General features: G+C 45.1%; 1 protein-coding gene across 4 annotated transcripts in view; it reads right to left on the bottom strand.

The window, feature by feature from the left end:
* Frmd4a (FERM domain containing 4A) overlaps positions 1 to 23598 on the bottom strand; it is a 312601-nt gene that overhangs the window by 183283 nt on the left and 105720 nt on the right. For all 4 annotated transcript variants that reach the window (XM_050150459.1, XM_050150454.1, XM_050150456.1 and 1 more), the window contains exon 2: positions 948 to 1013. In XM_050150459.1, the coding sequence (XP_050006416.1) occupies positions 948 to 1013 (66 nt within the window). The remainder of the gene's footprint in view (positions 1 to 947; positions 1014 to 23598) is intronic.

Here is a 23598-nt window from a genome sequence, read left to right as displayed (position 1 = left end):
TGCCCTGACAGTGAACACACAGGCAGCATTCCATCCCTATGATGAACTTCATGGCAAGATGTCTGGCAACCTCTGGACTTGGTGTTTTTGTTTGTAATCCCAATACACACGTGAAAATGTAAGTGTGTGTGTGTGTGTGTGTGTGTGTGTGTGTGTGTGAGATAGAAAAGTAGACTAGCCTGAGAACGATAACAGAGAATATAAAATCAAGAGTCATAAAAGTTGAACTTGAACCAGATTTCAACAGTATTTAAGCCATGGAATTATCCCATCATTCTTGAGGTTCTGGGTAAAGCAATGACCTTCTCAAGAGCCAGGTAAGCATAGCTAGGACCTGGGATTCTGAAAGCTTTTGTGACTTCCTGATTTATATATATGTGTGTGTGCTCTCAGTTTAGGGGTGCGGGAATACAGTGATTTCTCATCTCAGTTTCTCAAAATGTTTGCCATGGATGGAGACAGTAACCCAAGCCATGGGGTGAAAGGGAGGCTGTTAGCCCTCAGGGGACAGCCAGAGAACAGAGGTGTTTTTCCTTTCTTTAGGCACAATGAAAGCTTAATTTGAAAAGAAGGAACTCTTTCCTCTAAGAGGGAGACTGCATGGGTTTAGTGACATGGAGTTATTTAGGTTACAATGCTGTTAGCTCCTTCCAAGCAGACAGAATAGTTAATGGTAGCTGCGGAAGTGCCTTTTCTAGAAGTTCTTAACAATAGGCTATATATACATCTGGCCTTGAACACCAGAGGGATGATGTACATAGAAATAGAACGAGCAAAAACAGCATACACACAAAATGCCTTGGCGTGTCCCAGCCATTGTTACACGGGTCTGGCTAGACAGAGGCATAAAACAGCAGACAACCCCTTTCGTCCATCACCAAATCTACCTCTGCAGTGCATTCAATAATCACAGAAGAAACCAGGAAAGTGGCCCCAGAGGGATGTACCTGTACTAGGAGCTCCAGCTTCCTGTCATCAAGGAGATGTACTTGACATCGACGGCCCTCCGTCATCTGTGGGAGAAGACAAACAGTGGTCATGGGGAATCTAGGAGACAGATGACGTTCTAAAGGTCTGTGGGCTGAATTCCACCCGGCACCATCCCGTGGCTGAGGCTTCCCTCACTGGGAGTTGGCCATGTAATGCCAAGACGTGGCTGGACTGTCAGTCATTCCAGAAAACATTTATGGAGCCCTTTTTGTGTACCAACTGGTTTGATGGAACTTGTTAGACAATGGCATCTGGGCCTTCAGGTGTTTCTAACCCACGGGGTAGATGTGAAATGAATCAGCAGCACATCTGTAACATACTGCTGGATGGTGGTGTGATTCAGCCTTCATCCACTCCTTAACATCTGTCACCATGAACAATAGGCAAAGCTCAGGATCCTGTCTTCAATTCATCATTTCCCTTGAGGCCTTGCCTAACTGGCAAACCCTAGGCCAGAGAGACTGTCTCAAGAAACAAGATGTTAAGGAGTCTCCACATGGGGAATATGTATAGATTGTACTTGAACACACTTGTATAACACAAACACAAACACATCCACACCCACACACAAAGTATGGATAATGGTAAGGTATAGTAAGAGTTAGGATTTATAGACTTTGATTATTACCTTTATTTTTAAGATAATAATCAGTTTAATTTAATTGCCAAATTTTAATTTTGATAATGCCTAGATTTTATACATACTATCCCAAAATTCTGTACCAAAAAAAAAAAATGGCAGTTGGATTTTACTAGCTGGATCCAGTACCGCTGTTGAGGTTCAATGATCTGTAGGCCCCTTCCAGCTCGGTATCTTACACGACTCTACAGCAGCGGTTCTAAACCTGTGGGCTATGACTCCTTTGGGGGATAGAATGACCCTTACACACATGTCACATATCAGATACCATACATATAAGATATTTATGTTATATTTCATAACAATAACAAAATTACGGTTATGAAATGACAACAAAAGCAATTTTATGGTTTGGGGTCAGCACGGCACGAGGAGGGGATTAAAGAGCTGCAGGTCAGGAAGGTGGAGAACCACTGCTCTCCAGACTCTCTAAGGACCGCTCTTTACCCCCGTGACAGCTACAGCCACGTTAAACACGTGGAAGGATGCACTCAAGTAGACCCTAGCCTCATCACTCTTCATCAAAGTCCTTGTTCAGGGAAGACAGAAAGACACACATCTTACTCCCGTGAATTATTCCACCAACAAATCCAAAGGTGTCCTGGAATCCCATGAGAAAATGCCCTCTCTTTCTCCTTCTTCCTTCCTTCACTTCAGAGCTCTCCAGTTGGGACGCTAAGTCAGACTGCTGTTTGGACGCCCATTCGCAAAGGGCTCTTCCTTCTGAGTGCTATCAATGACTCAGCAGACAAGTTTTACATAAGTCAGATACCAATAAAGGGATTAAAACGGATTTAAAGTAGGGGGGAAACTTCAGCCTCTAGGCTTGCTATTTTGCAAATATGAGCTCAGTGGGGTGGCCTCAGACATGATATGACTCTATGAGAGTTCCTCTTCTGACTTTTGAGTCTTAGGCAACTCCAGCAACCCCATTAGCCTTGACCATAGAGACATCCTAGGCTGAAGTTATTTTAAAAGAACGAAAACCCCATCTTTATTTCAATCACTCCCTTTTTGAGTTGAATAAAAGTCATTACAACTTTAAATCAGATTGAAATCTATGCTGTTATGCCAACATTTAGAATGGATTCTTTCATCCAAAAAAGTCACGTCAGAAATGCTAACTTCCAGTGATAACAGGGCGCCTAACAGTCACGGCATAGTGACTTTGGATATGACTTTAGAACTATAGCCATCCGGCTCTCATTAGCATCATTGTGTACGAGTGTGTCCTAGGAAGGAATGCGGTACAACCATTGTGCATGCTATTTTGAAGTTCTTTAAAAAACAAAGAAAACATTCACCACAGACCTGAGAAGGTGACCTATGCCCGTGATTCCAGCAGGTCAATGGTGGAGGGAAGTACATCAGGAGTTTAAGGCCAATCTGTGCTATGTAGCGATACGTAATGACACCGAGGCCAGCCTGGGGTACGTGAGACCCACTCTCAAACAAAAACAAAAAAGCAAAACAGAACAAATAAAAATAAATTGATCAGGAAGTTTAAAGTCATCTTTGGCCCTATATCAAGTTCTGGGCCAGCCTGTGCTACATAACAGCCTAACTCAAAAGTGAAGAGGGCAAGAGAAATTTTGCAGAGGAAATGCTGTTTGGCCTTTCCACCTCTCCAATGTTAAGCTTAGCTTTATTCCATGGTAAAAGTCTAAATATATACACAAGATTTGGGGTATTTAATCACACCCTAATAAATTTTATGAAAACAAATGGGTACCTGAAAATCACTGTAGCAAATATGGTTGGCGTTTGTTTTGAGAAAGGGTCTCACTGTGTAGCCCAAGCTGGCATGAAACTCGTTATATAGATCAGGCTGGCCTATAACTCAGAGAGAGTCTGCCTGTGCCTCTGCAGAATTTGGATTAAAGGCATGTGCCCCCAGTTATAAAAAGGAAGAAGTCTGTCACTTTATCAAAATATACCATTGTACATAAGGTTCAGACTTAAAAGTTTACCTCTCAGATGTCTTCGTCTGAAAAATAAAATTGCCACTAAAATTAAATAACATTGTTTTTTCTTCTTGCTATGTTGAGTAACTATGTATTGAGATGTTGATGTATTATTTATTGCCAGTTTGCTCCACGCCTCCCTTGCAGAAAGCAAAATAACCCCACCAAAGTTGCCGCGGAGAGGAGTCGGAACAGAGCTCTTTGAGTCATGATGGAAGGCACAGCTCTCCTCTGAGAGCACCACTGTGGTTCATGTCTCAAAAGGGCACCTGTTCATTGTCTCCTTCTCAAGTAAGATCGGAGCACCCAGTTTTCATCATCAGTTCAAAGCAGGCTCACCCTTGTGGGTGCACTCAAAGAGAAGACATCTGTAGTATTGTTTGGCTTGCTAGGCACCCAGAATTTTTTCCCAGCCCTCACAATTGTAAAATAATTCCCCCCCCCACCCCGCTTACAGCTGCACAGGCACAATGGGAGCCCTGGGAATCACCCTCAAAGGAAACCCTCTGGAGAGCGAGGCTGAGCACAGACGTCAGCTGGCTCCGGTTCTAACCATAAATCACTTTCCTGCCTACACCTTCTAGAGTAACGTGGGCATGCCAAGTACTCTGTCATTTTTAGGCATACTTGAAGAAGTGTTATTTTGAAAGTGAGGCATCCAACGTTGCTGATAGGACACACGTGAACTCATGAAGACCAGGAAAAGGTAATATAGTCAGATATGAAATGATCTGTGTATGATAAAGTTGCCAATAAAACCGTCCTGCACAGGGGCAGGGATCAGGAGAATAGCGGATGATATATGAGGACACAGGAGGTGGAAAGCTTCTGGCTTAGGGATGGGGCCTCTCTACCTGCCCCAGCTGTGTACTGTACACATTTAACAACTTGTTAAAAAAAATAACAGCAGCAAAACAATGACACAATGAAACTCATTACTTTGTATGCTAACCTGAAAGTATCAATATTAAAAAAAAAAACAGTTAAAAGGTGGTTCAAAAAAATGAAGGCGTTAGAGATTAGTCACACGGAATAGAGCAGACAAGACTGCTCCTCAGCCAATCAGTTTAATAGTGCCTATTTTAACACAAACCCAAGTACTTTAGAGGGCTGGGGAGATGGCTGTTTATAAAGTGCTTGCCTTGCAAATATAAGAGACTGAGTTTCATCCCCAGAACCCATGGGAAAGATGCCATTAAAAAGCCCTTCCGATGACCTTCCAGGACCTAGGGGATAGTTCTCACCCAATGGTCACACAGATGACCCTAATTAAATGGGTCACAAAACAAAACCCAAGGTCATAAGTCTGGGGAAGGGATTGGTAGGATGGTGGGTGGGTGGATGGGGATGGGAGGAGAGAAAGGAGTGAAGAGTCATCAGATCTCATTCTAGGCATATATGAAATTGCCAGATAACAAAATTAACCAACAGGGAAGAACAAACCTTCCGGGGATTGAACTTAGGGTGTCAGGCTTCGAGGCAGGTGCCTTTACCTGCTGAGCCATCATCTCACCATCCCCTCCCTTTTGCTTTAGTCACCCTATCTACTGCACTCTTTTCCCACTTTCTTGTCTTCCAATTAATGACTCATTGGATGCACGCGTCCAGGAGAGCTCTACGGAAATGGTGCCTCTTTCACGGTTCCTACCATGCTATGTGTGACGCACTTTTGTGAACAGTAACTCAACCTAGAGAACGCAGCACATCCTGAACTTAGTTTTGAAAAATGGTCTCTGGTTTAAAATGAAAACTAAAAACCCAGTCAACCAGGGGCTGCAGAGTTAGGTCAGCTGATAGAGTGCCTCCTGCCCAACACACAGCAGCCCTGGGTTCAAGTTCCAGCACTAAAAAGGACTGGGCATGGTTGTGAACACTACTTCTAATCCCAATATGTGGGAAGCAGAGGCAGAAGGATCGGATGCTATGGTCATTCCTGGCTACATAGCAAGTTTGAGGCCAGCCCGGCTTATACCTTCTATTTCTCTTAAGAAAAATTCAACTAATAATACATGTCATTATAGTTTCTCAGTTTTCTGAAGCTAGTTAACACTGAAAGAATTATAGAGTCTGGGGGGAGAGGAAGAGGATGTGCAAGGAAAGGCCAGCTGCTCAGGCACAAGCTTGCAAATCATGTTAACCTAGTGACTACTGTCTGTCTAAGTCTCTTTACTAAAACCAAAGAGAGTTACCAAGGTTTGATTCATTTGCATTTTTGAGATCAGTTGATGAGACACTAATATGAGAAATATTAATGACTTGTGAGAACTGCATAAAATAGGAATCAGTATTCCTGACAATGTTTTATTTAGGAAATTGCCAATAGTCTTGAAACAACCTTAAACACGGTCCCTGAGACCTTTACCACCAAATGGGGAAGTTGGAGTCCAACAGCATGGATCTGAGACTGGAAGTAAAAATGTACATCTTTCCTGCTCACAGGGTCCCTCAAACCACTAGCTGTAAGGATGCCGGATGCATTCCAACAGCGCCTCACAATCTGACCTTTGACCCAGGCTGTTTGCTGGCTCTGAAGGAAATTCCAAGGACATGACTACAACTTCCCAACACGAGTCTCTGTTGGAATTCCAACCTTCTGAGTCACCTCAAAGCATCACCTCACATCACTCTCTCTACTCCAGTGTCCTCCTTGGAGAAGGAAAGGACCAAAGACTGAGACGGAAACGCAAAGGTTGCAAGGCTACAAAAGTCTCAATAACCGTAGAGCATCTCCCAGGCACGAGGAGAACAATGCCTGCAACAGAGCAACTCCTGCAGGGCCAGCTGACCGCGAACACCCAGATGACAAGGGACCTGGGCAGTTTAACGGGTTAGGAATAGTCCTCCCACTGTTAAGCATGCACACGGACGTAACTGACCTAACAACAGTGGGCAGAAAGCCCCCTTTGCTCAGTGTCTAAAGGTAAAAGAAGAAACAATGTCCATGTTGATTAGGACTGTCCCTTATCTGAGTTTAGGTCCACTTTTAAAAAGCATTAGCATATTGGATCTGAGCAGTCAGCTTAGTTGGTAAAGCCTCTATTGTATAAGCACCAGCATGCTGAGTTCAGATCCACAGAGCCTATGTCCAAAGCCCAGGAAGTGGTGAGCTCCTGTCACACAAGTGCTATGGGAGTAGAGACGGATGGACCCCTGCAGCTCATTAACCAGCTAGCCTATCAGAATCAGTAAGCTAGAGATGTTAGAGATGAAGTGATAGATTAAAATGTCCAAGGCCGACTGACCTCTGGCATTAATATGTTGGGGTGTTCGAATCCACTGGGAAAGACTAAAGACCTAGTCCCAACTCAGATTGAGATGAAATGAATTTATTCTTACTACTAGCTGAAGGACAGCAGCCTTAGAGCCAAACAGCATGCAATGGGGCGTGGGAGGGCATAAGGTGGGGTTTTAAAGAAGGACAACAGAAAGGGGCGTATACCCCTATCCATGACATGTGTACCTGCATGCACAGGTACACACACATGCACACACATAATAAAAGAATTAGCATATTAAAAAGAGACAGAGGAAAGACAGATTAACGCAAGTGCTGCCCACCAGAAGACTCTTTTGGAGAGACTGACATTGCCCCTTGTTTGCGCTGGCCTCTCTCAGGCTGCGCTGTCTCTGTCTTTATGTAATGCTCCTGGATCTAGAAGAGCACACACAGGCGTGCCCTGGAGGCCCTTGGCTGTAGAACACAGCTGCAGTTCATCCAGGACAGAGGGAAGTTCCCGAGGGGCTTTATTAGAAGGGAATTCACATGACAAAGCAGTGTGCCGTCCAAGTTGAATCAGCAATCACAAACATTCTGCACATTCGCATGGGGGGAGATTATAGGTATGGATGGGGTGTCCCTGAGGCTCCCCAGCAAGCATATTCTGAGGACATCCCTGCCCCTGGGTCTTTATTTGTCTAAAGCAAAAAGAGAAATTGAGGTTTTTTTTTTCTTTTCTTTTTCCTGATAATGCAGAGAGAAGACCTAGGGTCTTGGGCCACATTCATGCCATGGGGACAGCTTGGGGTTGCTATGTTTGAGGTGAGAACAATTTCTTAGAGGCCTGTGTGAGTTGAAGCCTCAACTCCTAACATGTTATCCTGTGCACATGATCCTGCTGGGATCTCAACTACTAATAGCCAGTCTGTACTTTAACCCACCATGGTGCCCAAAGTACAAACACTTAAAGACGTGCTCAGTTTAGGCCTAACAACCCAGGCATCTTAAGCTCTGCATCAGAGACGGATTAGAAACACACAAACTCAGTGTCTAGGCCTAATGTTTAGAAGATGACGCATGGATCCAGACAAGGAAGAGATAAGTACAACCAACAGGTCCTAAAAGTGGTTCTGCAGGAATCTTACAGATAAGTATACCTGTTGTGTGATGTTTCCTGGGTAGGTGGACCAAATGCCTACTCAACCAAGATACGGATACTCAACCAGGATGGAGCAAAATATGATTCTCCCAAGTCACCTCGGCGAATCAATGAGTTTATTCAGCTTACTTACACGGCACGAGTGAGGGTTACTTGCAGGAGTATGAGTGACCCCCAAACAACTGCCCCACTGGTAAGTCTTTCTTCAGCAGGGATGACGACTTCCTCAGAGATGTGGAGACAGCACTGTCTACTCGGTTAAGCTCCCACACATCCTCTGGTACTCCCTGAGTCCAGGAGATCACTAGAGCACTTGCAGCTGGGTAAATCACACACTGTTGGCATGGCAGTGCAGGAGGGAACTGCTGAGGTCTCAGATTAGGGTCTAACCCTCCTGGCCTGCTTCTAACAGAAGTCAACAAGCCCAACCTTGAAGGTATCTTCCAGGTGGTCAAGGTGGTTGTGACTAAGATGATAATGGCTATAAAGCTTGGAGGACAACATTCTACAACATTCTCTGACCTGACATTTCAGGATGTGGGGAGGAAAGGGCATGCTTCACTTCCTAACCAAAGAGCACAGTGAGGGAGGCCAGGCTGGTAGCATGGATGTCATGAAGGGGTACCTCAGGTGTGGAAGGTCACGTCTGCACAGTCCATACCAAGCCAAGGACCAAGGTGGAGCATGTTATCCTTACATCTGTCATCCCAACACCCTACGAATGTCGGGAAGAAGCAGATGCTGGGAGATCCAGATGCACGAGCTGGGAGTGATGTGAAGCACCTGGATCCTGACTTCGATTTTAGAGCAAAGGTGTCATCTGCAGAGTGGTGGACAGACACAAGGAGGTCTCCAAGCTCCTAGTGGGGAGCAGCATTTTTTTTTAACCTGCCACTCTGACCAGCTGGACACCCCCAGGATCCTAACTGGGTTGTCCCGTTTGGGTTCTGACATGGCTCCTGTACCTTCTGCAATCAGGACTGTGGTTCTCTGACCTCCATGTGCATGTGTGCCTATTTTCAGGAGCAACCCATGCATGTATATACCTGCACATATGTGAACACAGACACACACACACACAGAAAATACTCACACAAGGAAAAGTAATATTGGAGTTGGCTGAAGACAAGCTGCTTAGGGACACTAAGACCCAGGGTGCTGGAAATGCTCAAGTGCTACTCTTACACACATGCAAACAAACCCACATGGTTACTAATGATAGCATCCACATACATGTGCATACATGTGCATCTTACAGTACACATGCCTTTATAGATGTGCAAGGGTGCCTCAATGGGGTATAAACCTTAAAAATACAGAACACACAAAAATGATTATACGCTCCTAATGCCCCCTGCTTGCCTTAAAACAAGAAAGAAGGGAGAAATTAATACCTCACCATTGATATACAAGTTCAGTCTTGGCTTCAAGATCTTAGCAGAGGAGTGTGTTATTGTTGTTTTATTTTATTTATTTATTTTTGGTTTTTCTTTTTTTCAGGATGAAGAGGGAGTCCCCCATCTTGCCAAAGGAAAGCACAAGTATCTACCTTTCCTTTTGTTTAGATGACTGTTTAGAAAGAGGTCCCCTCCCAAAGGAAAACAGAGGTGTCTATCTTTTGTTTAGATGACTGTTTAGAGTTGAAAGGGGAATCAGTCCAGGACCCCAGGCTTCAGAAAGACAGTCTTAACTAGCCAGGAGAAAGATAAGGTTGAATAAAAGGAGATAAGGCTGATACTATGGATCTAAAAAGACATCATTTGCAAAGGATGTAGATTTCAAAAGTCAAAAGGTGGTGGGTGACAGGAGGAAAAGAATTCAATGAGAAAGCAGAGACCTCTGCACTCAAAAACACAGGGAATCTGCATGGAGAACTCCCAAAGGTGGGGTATGACTTGGACGAGCAACAGCAGCACACAATCTCTGGGGAAGAGTTACAGCTCAGCACACATTTTTATGGATATAGAGATATTTAAAACAAGGACTCAAAGGACAGTGGGAGCTCCTCAAGGCGTGATCAAAGCAAGGCGAGGCAGAAAATGGATGGAGTCCCCGTTGTTCCCATCTGCAACGCACAGACATGGGCTCACAGAAGAACTCAGAACAGTTCAGTTTCTGATTTGTTTCTGTCTTCTCATCGAGCACGGGGAGTGTAAAAATAACATAATAAGCATATATGTCCCCGAGGGTAAGTCCCAGATGGTTAAGTTAAAAATTTATAAAGCCAGGCATCTTGGCTTGTGCCTATAATCCCAGCATTTGGGAAGCTAAGGCAGGAGAATTTCTGTGAATTCCAGGACAGTATTGCTACAATATGAAACCCTAACCTTATTATAAACAAAAAAAGTAAGACACTATGTAATGAAATCAAAACTTACGTATCAGATTATTTCTTAAGTTTCTCTAAGCACAAAAGTAATGAGCCAAGTTATGATTTGAATACATTAAAATAATCCTAAAAACCAATTTCATTCCACAAAAAGATAAGATAAATGTGCGGCCGGACAGATGGCTCAGTGGTTTAAGAGCACTTGTTGCTCTTGCAGAGGACCAGGGTTTGTGACCAAAGGTGGCTTACAACACCATCCATAGAGTCCAGTGTCAGGGGATATGATGCCCTCTTCTAATCCCCATGGCAGGAGGCATGCATGCGGCGCACATACATACATGTGAGCAAAACACTCACACACATAAAACATAAAATACATCTAAAAGAGAAAAAAGAAATAAAAGCAATTGAAGGTAATAATGAAGGGTTAATATTTTCAAGATAAAATTCTTTAATTAGCACATAATTACAGCTTAATTAAAAGACCACTAACAGTCTACATGAAATAAAACTAGAAGACCAATGGCTAAAAGGTTTTTCTCCTTGGACTAATTCATTTCTTTTCGAGGAATTTATTGTAACAAGAGAAACGGAGTTAAAGGATCACATGCAATAATGTTTACCATGCTACGTGTTCACTCAAGTGCTTGTAGTACCTTTATCATGGTTCAGGCACGTCATTACTACGTAACGACAAACCCAATTTTGTCACTCTACCTAAGAAAATCCCATGTTTCTATGGGTAGAGGAAAGGCCGCATAAACAGGCAGTCACAGGGACAGCAAGGGTGAGGGGAGGGGCCTGTGCTAGCGTCTGTCCTTCCTGTGAGAAAGTGCCGGATAAAAGCAACCTAAGGAGGGATTCTCCGGGCTCACGGTGTGAGGGTGCCCTCCATCACAAGGAAAGCACAGTGGCAGGGTGACTCGCTGGCGGCTGTGGCTGCGGGAGCTTGCTCGCTCACAACGTGACAGGTCAGAGGGCAGAAGGAAGAATTCAGACACTCAGCTGCCTCCCCCTTTCTATTCAGTCCAGGACCCCAGCCATGGGATGGTGGCCGTGTGGTCAGAGTGAGTTTGACTTCCCAGACCTACCTCTCTGGAAACACACCCAAATTCAGTCGAGCAGACTATGACCGTTGCAGAGACCCACACCTGGTGAGCTGACCGACCCCTGGTGAGTAAGTAGTATCCACAGAGCTATAGAGCTCTGGCAGAGGCCGCAGGATGTTAAGAAGCCCAGAACGGGAGCGAACGCGTCATACTCCAGAAACATCTGCCGTGCAACGCGCAATGCGCTGGAGGAAGAGTGCGGCTCGGGATGAGCAGAAAGAGCGACAGCTGAGCTGGTGAAGAACGGAAGGATGGCGAACCTCCTGCAAGACTGCACGGAGCCGGAGCTGCAGAACACTGTTTCCAGATCAGTTTTATCCTAACTGATGTAGAAATTAGCACAGCCTGGAAGGGGGTGGGAAACGCTTGAGGTTCAGGATCTAATCACAAACACACTTGAAAATGGGAAAGCGATACCAAAACATAGGCCGTCTTTCTTCATCTGGCTGTTTTTCCTCGGCAATTTGTAAAGAAGCACAGAAGGCAGGCTCATCAAATCTGCAGATAGCAAAGAGGGCTCAATGCAGCTTTAGCGTGTAGAAGTTGGGAGCTACTTTTTTTCTGTTTGGGGGTCAAAAACAGTACATCTGGAAAAAGGGAATTAGGAAGCATTCTCACACTCCAGTAGAGTCAAAACATTTCTCAACTCTCTGTCTAATTCCAGGTACAATATTTTATGCAAGAAAAAAAAAGATAGAAACAGAAAATAAACTGGGGTTAGTCCAAGAAAGAGTAACAAGTTCAGAAACTTAACCATCCCAGGACTGCCAGGGAAAATATACTCAGAGCCTGTATAGCAAAGGCTATAGCGTAGGATGGCACGGGTCATCTTCCTGTCTGCATTCCTGTGTTCACAGGAAGGCTCTGCCCATTGCAGGGAGACAGCAGATATGAAACAGAGCTGTCCTAAGGAGAGATTTTCCTATTTTGATATGCAGGAGAAAGGAGAAAAACTGTTTCTTTGGTGGCCAAGAAATGCAGTCAGTGGGTAGAAGTTCCAGAAGACACATCCAGTTTCAATAAAAGGACATTTGCTACACAGACATCACTGTTCAAAACAGAGTGGGTTATCCTGTGGTCACAGAGACGAGGATGGTCAGAAGGCAGGAGGATGTGGAACGGATTGCTGAGCTCGGGGAAGGTGCCACACAAGAGCTCTAAGATCACCCTCCCTCCTCTTTATAAGTCGTGATGGACAAGACGTGAACACTTGTGCACAGGTGTAAGCAAGGTTTTTCTAGAAAATATATTCATTTTAATAGGTGATATCTGAACCTTTTGTTTCCTCTAATAGTACACCCAGTTGGGTGAGACATAACATTTCATTTATTTACTGCACACAAAGAAATTTTTTTTAAGAACGTGATACACCAGATTAATAAGCAAGACCACATCCTTTTTTTTTAATTTCCAGTTTCCTGTGTACACGTGTGTAACCAAATATCCTCTATTTAAAATGTAACGTTGACGGGTCTGAGCGAAGTGCTGGCCTAACATACGCGACCGCAGCACTGCGCACACACTGGCCATGGTGGCGCATGCCCACAATCCGGGCCTGTGAGGAGTGGGGACAGACCAAACAGAAGATAGGGCTCGTCTAGACTACCTAAGAACTTATCTCACCAAATGAAAAAATCATGCTGTGACTGGGAGTGTAGCTAGATAGTAGAACACCTGCTAACATGCAAAGGGCCCAGTTAGAGTGCCCAGAGCCAAAAAAAAAAAAAAAAAAAGAAAAGAAAAAAGAAAAGCCATTGTTTTATTATGTGTTAAACATTTACATGTATTGCTGCTGTTTGGGTGGAGCAGTCGTGTGCTCAGTATCTAAAAACTAAGGACATCTTCTTGGCCATATGACTTTATCCAATATTGAAGTCAGTCTTCCATCGTGTTTGCATTTACGCTCATTTTTGGCTGTATTGCCATCCATGGAAGTCACAGTGCACTATTTGCAATGTGGGTCTCATAAAACAACAAGTTTTCACAGTTGTATTCCAAATACTTTATTGACGTTAAAATGACAATATGTGTGTGCCTGCAATAAAAATTTAACTGCCATTATAGGCACTGAGTACATATTTTGGCTTAAGAGGTTTTATAGGTTGGAATCTGCATTTGTTGAGAGGTTTGTGGTTCTCTTTTCTGAGGAAACGTCCCTGAACTCAGGCTTGGGAACATGTATATTCTCTGTAGTCCCTATGCCCACATGATTTCACATTAAGGTCAGCAATGAAAACACCTCTCACAAGCTTCTGTCTTGGACTAATTGATCCCAGCTCATGGGGCTCATTTGGGGGGACTGCGGAACATTTAGGAAGCAGGACCTACCTAGAGGAAGCAAGCCACTGATGTGTATGCAGGGGGAGGGGAAGGTGAAGTGGCTATAGCTTTCCTACTTCTGTTTCCTGGTCCACACTTGTAGCACGATTAATAAAAACCCAGAGACAGACACTGGGATTCAACCTGAAGGTTAGAGAAGAAAAACAGTCAGCTACTGGCTCTTACCTCTACCTCAATCCAAAATGGCGATCCTGCCTCCAGTGATCTCAGAATAAAACTGTGTGTGAGAGATGTCTCCTCCCATTTTATAGTCCTCTCTCGTGCTGGGATTAAATGCGTGCACCATTACCACCTGGTTTCGATGGCAAACTAGTGTGGCTACTGGGATTAAAGGTGTGTGTCACCACTGCCTGGTCTGTAAGGCTGATCAGTGCAGCTGTCTCACTCTCTGAACTTCAGGCAAGATTTATTTATTAAAATACAAATGAACTCTCACTACACATACTAAAAAGAACAAGCCATCTGTGCCATGGATGTACCTCCATCTGCCATGACGGACTGTATCTCCTAGGTGACAGTCCCTTCAGTTGTCCATGTCAGGTATCCCATGACACCAATGAGGAAGAACCTAACACTGAACATCAACCAGAATCAGTACTGACTGCCATTTGTGGCTGTTGGTACAGCTTGCCAAATGGGCAAGGTTTTAAGAATGGTTTTCTTTATATAGTATATCCTTCATTGCCCACTTCAATGTGTGGGGCAGGTAATAGTACTCTGGACTCTCTGTACGCTCTGTAAATTTTACTTGGGGCCTTAGTGGCTCTTAAAGCACACAGAAAAAATACCAAAGACTTGCCATGAGCCACCAGGCCACCTGCTTTGGCAGAACTCAGTCTGGAAGCCTATGGACTACAGCCATATATCTCAGGAGGCTTGATGCAGGGGCCCTGAGAACTTGGGTGCCAAGTCCTACTGTACATGGCATGAAGCATGCTACCCTCATGTGTAGCCTCAGCAACACTTGACAGGATTACGTTTTCAGTGTTCCAGAACCCTGAAGTACCCCTCCTGTAGGGTGGTCCCAGGGCTCCAGCTCCAGAAGTTAGAAAGTCAGCCCCCAGACATCAGTAAAAAGTCCAAAAAGCATTTGGGAAGGCACGGTGCTTACATCAAGAGAAGTTTTAACAGCTACTCTGACATCTGTACGGGGCAGTCCATCTGGACTGGGGCCTGCTGCCTGGGTGTTTACATAACTGAGTTCTTTGGAACAGATTCCACCAGAAAGCCATTGGCAGGGGCTTCTTGCTTTCACTGAGCTGTGTTGGCAGATTGCCCCCTCCATTCATCTTCAGGGAGGTTTCCACACTGGCCGCCTGCCCTGTGTAGCACCCTACACTAGACCTGTTTCTGGGCTTCTGATTGAGTCTCAACAGCTCGAAGGAGAAGAAAGTTGCAGCGATGCCCCACGGTCAGTGACCATCATTTTTTAGTGTTGTGTTGAGAGAGAGAGAGAGAGAGAGAGAGAGAGAGAGAGAGAGAGAGAGAGAGAGAGAGAGAGAGAGAGAGATATGGTGTGGGGAGAGGTATGGGGCCCATTAGTTCTCACTCCAAGGTCCACTGGCTCCAAGTGGACCTGATATTACTGGAATTAATTCAGGGCCTTCAACAGCAATTGCCACACCAAACATGCTAAAACTATGCAGGGCACATAGCATCAGGGTGCAGCTACAGAAATAAAGACATTACATTGTATCTGTTATTCAAATCAAAAATTCTAATTGGACACTGAATGGTTTTTCAAAGCTCCCCGCAGGAGGTAATACGATGTTTATGACATGCAGAAAAAGAGCCCGAGAGTTACCCACTGTTTGGACCCTTTCTGTGCAAGGAGAGACAAAAGACAGAGGTTTCCCCCAGATCAGAGCTCTTTAAAACATGACAGGGTTTCTTTGCTGCGTTTTGACTTTAATTAGTTTACCATGTATATCACTCAGAGCCATTGGATAGATACCCAAACACACTGTGTTCGTGAAAAAGCCCTGGACGAGAGGCTGGAATTTGACAGTGCTATCAGGAGGGCAGGAATTTTCAGCCAGGGCAAACGTAGGTGGCAGGATAGTAACCCAGTCTTACATATTTCCTAGTGCCTTTCATGGAGCTTAAAACACAAAAGACCCTCAGCTAAGATGACTGGTTAAGGGAGCAGCAGGAAGGGGGAGAGGAGACAAGAGAAGGTAATGGATGGATGGATATAATATCAATGGCGCAATAATACATATGTATCAAGATGCCAGAGGGAAACCCATTAGTTTGTATGCTAATAAAAAAACAATGAATAAAAAGAGGAAAATTAAAGCGGATTAGAAGTATGAAGCTAAGGTTTTCTTTGTGTGTGTGTGTGTGTGTCTGTGTGTGTCTGTGTCTGTGTGTCTGTGTCTGTGTGTGTGTGTCTTATACATACACCTGCCATGGTGCATTTGGGGATGTCGGAGAACTTCTGGTGTGAGTCAATTTTCTCCCAGGGATCTAACTTAGCTTTGTCAGGCTTGGCAGCAAGCACCTTTACCCACTGAGCGATCTCAGTGGTCCTGAAGCTGCAGTTCTTGGTGGTGATCATGGTTTCATGGGCACATGCCAAAACATACCATAGTGAGTTCAAGTGCAACCTACACTACACAGTGATACCTGGCCTGAAAAAAAAAAAAACCATATGTGCCTAATTTCCAACAGTATACTTTAAATTTACACAGTATATAAATCCATGCTATGTCAACAAATCCAGAAGACTTGAGAGTTAGAGACAGCTCTTCTGCATATCAAAAAGAAACCTACAGAAAGGCAGGTTTAATTTACACAATAGCACATTTCAACAGGGTGCCATGCCCTTTGGAAAATTAACTTGTTTTTCAAATAATATACTTTCCTCCCAAACATTGTCATATTCAGGAGAACTGAGCTGTTAGGCTAACTAGTGTGAACCCCCTTCTTTAGATAAGACTTTGCTATGTAGGCCAGAATGGCTTATAACTCTTTAATGTAGCCCAGGCTGGACTCATGAGCCCCTGCCTCCCTCCATTTCCCAAATGCTGGGTGGTGATTTTGCATGTGTGTGTGTGTGTGTGTGTGTGTGTGTGTGTGTGTGTGATCTCTACCATGCTTTAACATTATCTAAACATGGATAAATCCCAGCTTAGCATGTCTCACTGGGTTGTCCCTTGACCCAGGCATCATAGAAACACATAAAGCCACTCCCTCAGCATGTTAAGTGGCATTAGCTTTGTAGGTTCCATGTGGAAACCTGGGTCTAGGGCCTCCCTAAACCATGCTTTTCCTCACAGGTAACAACTCCGTCTTCCACATCTGTTTTCTGTTCTTTAGCTCCCAAGTCTTGGACTCACTTGTTTCTCCCAGTCAGGATGTCACCCAGGACCTGGGCATTACTGGCCAATCTATCAGTCACCTGGGTTTTTGTAATAGCCGTCTGGCTGCATGCTCGCTCACTTCTGGTCTTCTGCTGCAGTCTCAGCCTAGGAATATGCGAACCATCCCTGTGCAGCCTCCCACCCCGGTGGGACAAGGGGTTCCCTATCTCTGCACTGTCTTCTACTGCAGGAGCTTTCCACGCCCGTGTGACTTCCACTGCCCTTCATTTGCTCTCCCCTCACTCAGACCCCTGCAGCTCCCTGAGGTCACACTTCTGCTCCCATTAAACCCAGAGCTCTACCACCTCCCAGCCCCAATCCTTTTGTTAATTGCAATGTAAAGATTTGGAAGACAGATCAGTCATGTTGATCTGATGTTGACCTCAGACCTCCACAGAAACATGCATACATGTACAGTGTACAGGTGTACAGTGATGTGGGATTCCCCTCTGTATGCTATGAATATGTTTTATTACCACTGGTTAATAAAGAAGCTACTTTGACCTATATGGCAGGGCAGAATATAGACAGGCTGGAAGAGATCTATAGATAGAATAGGTGGAGTCAGGGAGACGCCACGTAGCTGCCGAATGAGACAGATACTGGAATCTCACTAGTAGGCCACAAACTTGTGATGATACACGATTAATAGAGATGGATTAATTGAAGATGTCAGAGCTAGCTAGAAATAAGCTATTGGCCAAACAGTGTTGGAATTACTACAGTTTCTGTGTGATATTCGGCTCTGGGTGGCCGGGAAATGAACACATAGTCTTCATTTACAGTACAGCTCACCCCCGCCAAAGTGTGCATACTCACATATCCACATGTGCACACTGCACATATAAGATAAAAAAGGATGCTCTAGGCACATCTCAGTATCTTTATCCATATCTATGGCGCTTGCTACCCTCAGCATTCTATAGAACTTGTTCATCTATTATGTCTACTGTCTGTTTCTTCCTTCTCTTTGGTCACAAGCTCCCCCAGGGTAAATATGTTCTTCTCGACACCCTACTGAAGTGGTACCAGGTCTATATTGGGTGGCTGGCTGAATCCAAGGGTGCATGCCTTTGTGGGGCTCAGCGGCTTTCTGACATTTTTCTACGAGTACCAGGCTACTCCTTTCACTGAAAGAGTTACAGCTACCACAGCAACCCAATGCACAACCCTCTGACAGAGCGGCATGAGAAGGGTGTGATGTGTTAGGGAGTGGAGCTGACCGTCATGTCAGACACCGAACCTGGGGAGGAAAAAGTAAATGAAGATTTAAAACAAACAAGTAAAGAAATGGGAATTCCTATCGTGAGGTCTTATTTACCCTCAAGCACTTAGCAAATGCCAAGAATAGCAGTGGGTGCTGAAGAATCAACAATAAGACAGATACAGTTCCTGCCTTAAAAACCCATGACGAGGCACTGGCAAGATGGCTCAGAAGGTGAAGGCACTTGCCAGCCTGAATTGGGTCCTCAGAACCCACGTGGTGGAAGGAGAGGACAGACTCAGGCAAGCTGACCCTCACTGAAGTGCAGGCAGTGGCATATGGGTACCACCCTCTGCCAACAAAACAAATTAAGATGTAGAAAAGCAAAAGCCATAGGTGGATGTCACATGCAACCTGGCCATTGAAACTTAGATTCTGCTGGAGCACCATGTTCCAGGGTAATGTTGTAGTGGAGAAAGGGAGGGGACCTGACTGCTTAGAGCAGGGCATCTTAAACCCTTTCCACTCAGGACTCATTTTGCCTGCGAAGATTTTACATGGTCCTGGACATTCGCACGCACATGCGTGCACATACACAAACATACATGAAGCATTGACTGATATTAAATTTAAAATTTATTTTTAAGCCGGGCGGTGGTGGCGCACGCCTTTAATCCCAGCTCTTGGGAGGCAGAGGCAGGTGGATCTCTGTGAGTTCGAGACCAGCCTGGTCTACAAGAGCTAGTTCCAGGACAGGCTCCAAAGCCACAGAGAAACCCTGTCTCGAAAAAACAAAAAAGAAAAAGAAAAAAGAATTTATTTTTAAACAATTTTGTGGTATACGTATAATTTTACCATTTATCATAGATAACAGCATTTGCATACTAATGAGAGGGATGTGCTTGTTTATTTTCATATATTAGTTAAATCCATATGGAAACAGTTAAATTCTGACTATTTGATGCTGTAGAGACAGAGCATCCTTGGCATTTCTAGAGTTGGTAGATATTTTGAACTTACAACTGTCAATGTGGAGAATACCCCTTCATGTAAATATCAGAGGGCATGTTTAGGGTCATTTCAGAAGCTGTTGGACACGCTATCCTTATCCCCACCCCCTATTCCTGTAACAGTCTTGCAGCTGAGCTAAGGCGTCCTGCAGCCTTGGTTGGCAGTGTGGAGTGCGATGGCACACACAGTGTTCCTGTGGGTCTGGGGCCAAAGCTGTGGGAAACTGAATGATGTAACATGACGTGCACTGCCACAAACACCTCCTCACCAGGCGTTCGGTTCCCATTTCATCTTTGGTTGTACAGCGTTCTGAAACCTCTTATCATTGTCGTCAGAATTTATGCAACACTATATTGACACATAAATTCAAGAAATTGTGGGGGAAACTGTGGGGGCTGAGGAGACAGCACAGTAGCTAAAGCCTGTGGCATACAAGCGTGGAGACCTGAGTTCGAGCCACAGCACCCCAGTAAAAAGCTAGGCATAGTAGTATAGGCTTTCAATTCCAGGGCTGGGGAGAAGGGATGGAAAGAGGAGGGTCCCTGCGCTTTCTGGCTAGCAGGGATAAGCCAAATAGGTCTGGTGTAGATCCTATCTCAGAAAATAAGATGGATGGCCGAGAGTGACACTCTGGTCTTCACACACACGTGCTTACATGTGCATGTGTGCCTGTACTCATACACACATGCACACATGCACACACGCACACACACATATACATCACACCTGTACACACAAAAGAAGCTGTGACTTAAAGGACCAGGAAGAGGTACTATGGGAAGCTCCAGCCAAAGAGTGAGAGGTATGTTTCAGGCACAGGGTTAGGTACAAAGTCAGAAGCAAGGCTGTGTGTGTGTGTGTGTGTGTGTGTGTGTGTGTGTGTGTGTAAGACAATGGGAGGAAGGAAGTTTAAGAAATAAGAAGCTGCTAGACTGTGTGAAGGTTCCTGACCTCTGTGCTAAGTGGCTGGGTCAAACTGGACTGCAGATGGGAAGGGGCTCAAGGAGCAAAGGAGAAAGAAAGAGAGAGAGAGAGAGAGAGAGAGAGAGAGAGAGAGAGAGAGAGAGAGGGGGACTGGAATGGGAAATGGTAACTGGACAGATGGTGATGGTTTTATAATGACTCAGGAGAGAGGGGGTCCTGGGAGAAGACTGGGGGAGCAGACACCTTGTTTGAAGAGATCGGGTTGACCAATAGCGGACCAGGGTGTTGGGAACAATAAATGTCAGAGGCTCAGTGGAGAGCAGCTGAGTCCAGACCCTGTCACCAGGAGGAAGTGGAGAGGCAGACCGGTGAGTCAGCCATCACAGGACAATGATCTGAAAGCCTCAGGAGGAAGAGGAAGAGGAGTAATCAGAAAACCACAGGTGGGGCTCCAGTAACAAAGAGAACAGCAGCTGAGATCTGTTGAACTCTGGCTCACCATCCAAGGGTGGTGGGGGAAGAGAACCTGGGGGAAATTGACAAGCTGCAACACCCAGAGGCGGCCAGGAGAAAGCTTGGCACGACAGACAAGTGACCCCATGTATGAAGATCAGCCGAGAAGGCCTGGCTGGTGGCATCTTCACCGCCCAGCTCTCCCTGCAGATCACAGTGCCTTTGGCACACCCATCCTACTTTTCTTACAAATGAGCAGCTCACATGTAGCCATTTCCCCCCTATGATTAAATATAAAACCCAAAGCCATCACAGCCTAAAACCTACAACTCAGAATTTTCCAGCTGAGATTTTGCTCCTCCTCTTGGAGTGTGGTCACTTTTATTGGCAGGAAGAAAAGACTCCAGCTACATGAGAAACAAAGCACTGTGTCTGGGGTATTATACTCTGAATATCTGGCCATCTTTCCAAGCTGGGAGTTGTAGAACTCGGCATTAAAATAGTTTGGGATCTCTATTGACTAAGCTACAGCCTTGGGAACAGGAAGAGAGACAAACCAAATTGTTGTGTACTACAAAAACCGTATTTTCCACAATAAAGAAAGGAAGGAACTACACATAAATGCCAGCTTATAATTTCTCCATGAAATAACAGACATGTTCCACCCTGTCAACGCTAAAAGATAGCCATAAGTTGTCCCTCAAATATAGCCTAGTCTCGGAAGCCAGCAGATAGAATGTTCTATAAATACTTCCAATTTGTGCAGTATTTAGCACATTCAGCCTGCCGTCTGTGTACATCTAGCTAACTGGTCACCAGAAAGCGGGGCACTGCTCACTCTGACTCATTTTATTTCACCTTTACCCAGAAGGCTAAGAGTGCAGATGACCTTGTTAAATATTAGGTAAATCGGCACACTGAATTCTTTCACTGCAGAGATACTATCCTAGGATCTTCAGTGTGATTGAGTGCTTTTGGCAATTCGGAGGTTGGGGCTCCAAAAAGCATCCAGGGTTCTCAGGCTGTAAGGTGGTTTTTGCCATCAAGTCGACACATTAACTGTTTACTTATTAAATGCCGAACTATTTTGCTTATTTATTTGTTTTGAGTGTGGGTGCACATGTGCCAATCACACATGTGGAGATCAGAGTTTGTTCTCGGCTGCAAGCGCCCTCACCCACTGATTCATCGTACAGGTCTGTAACTGGAGTTTTCCCTTTTGATGCTAAGTAATAGGCAACACTACTAGCTGATACAATCTTCAGCATTTTCAATTTTACTCTACATTTTTTCCAAGATAGAAGGTCTGTGAGCTTTCTGACCATTTCTGAGAACTGAAGAATTTTATAAAGGTGAGGAGCATCAACATGCTAGCCCAAAGCCCCAGGCATTCTTCTCTTCCTTCCTCGTTCATAGTAATGCTTCCTAATGCACTGAGAGCCAGACACCACCTCAGGCTCCCTCATTGTCTCCTGGTTATTCACCCTTATGCCCCACCACATCACTGGGTCCCACTAACTACCTCTCCTTAGAAACCTTTCCCTGTTCCCAGTAACATTGATGGCTGGGGGCTTGTGTCTTCCTGTAGAGGTTCTTTCTGGAAGGTGGGGGCGACGTTACAAATATCTCAGCTAAGGCTTGTTCTTACTGCACTACTTTCTGTGACATTTCAGCACCGTAAGAGAAAATGGATGACTTGTTTCTGTCTATATGTCTTCTTTGACCCCAATGTGTTCCAAATTTCCCCAAAGTTAGTGTTCTTCAGCCTTCCAAGGTCAAGAAGGTAGATCATAGACAAAATATTTTATTTAAAAATTGAATGTTTTCTTTCTTTCTTTATCTATTTGTTTTAAGCATGCGGGGAAGGGCACACACTCTGCCACAGCACACATGTGAGGGTCAGCAGACCTGTGGGAGTTATTGTTCTCTTGTCAGTTGGAGTCCCAGGAATGGAACTCAGCTATCCGGGATTGGTGGCAAGCACCTCCACCCGCCGACCCATCTCACCAGCCCCTACATTTCTTGTTCTGGAAGTCTTGCATTCCTATTGCATCTTTGGTGCCTCAAGGACATTAGCTCACGTGATTCTCTGAATGACTTCGCTTACTGAAGCTCAGAGGGATTGAGTGAGTAACTCATCACGGGTCTCACTGCTAAAGGGTGGAAGAGTGGCGGGATAGCCGAACCCAGAGAAGAGGATGTCACAGCACACGGCGTGTTTGTGACACCATGTGGCGTCATGTAAATACCTGTCACAAGGCAGGGATGCCTTGGTGCAGCGGACGAGACCCTAGGGAGGCCCCTCGACAGCTGTGAAATTCTTCTCACGGGTAAAAATGATCTCTATACTTGTTTCATGGCTAAAATGCCCCCTTGAGAGAAGTTTAATAATTCTCCATATCATGTGCAGAGCCTCTTCGCCGGGTGCACTGAGCCCTGGGTGCACCCAGCAGCGCCCCCGGCCCCCACCCTGAGCTCTCACTTCTGCACATGTCTCCTCCCTCTTGCCAAGCCTTGCAGGCTACATCTGTGCCACTGGTCACTCTATAGTTCTTCTGTTACCAAACACTCAACAGACCCAATAAAAGGGGATTGAGAAGGGGAACACTGCCTCACATTGTGCTCAGCTTGGAGTCTGCTTCGTGTCCTCGCCACCTCCCCCCTTTCTGCTTTCTCTCTCTGAGCAACACAGAAATAAATATTGGATATTTACTGGGGGTCGTCAGAGGGAGCCAGGAAGTGGGCAAGGCAGGCCCATGTTCCCCAGCGATTTGTAGGTGTGTCACACAGATCCAGATGGCTCTGGACTATTTGGGTCCCCAGTTTGGGTTGGTCACTTTGCAGGCATGTGGGGGGAGCGTAACTGTGCATTTTATGGTTATGAACGGCACAG

The sequence above is a fragment of the Alexandromys fortis genome, unplaced genomic scaffold (genome assembly GCF_014885135.2).
Source record: "Alexandromys fortis isolate MF-2015 unplaced genomic scaffold, M_Fortis_MF-2015_v1.1 scaffold_69, whole genome shotgun sequence".
Classification (NCBI taxonomy): Eukaryota; Metazoa; Chordata; class Mammalia; order Rodentia; family Cricetidae; genus Alexandromys; species Alexandromys fortis.
Note: the sequence above shows the minus strand (reverse complement) of the source record. Positions and strands in the feature narration are given on the sequence as shown.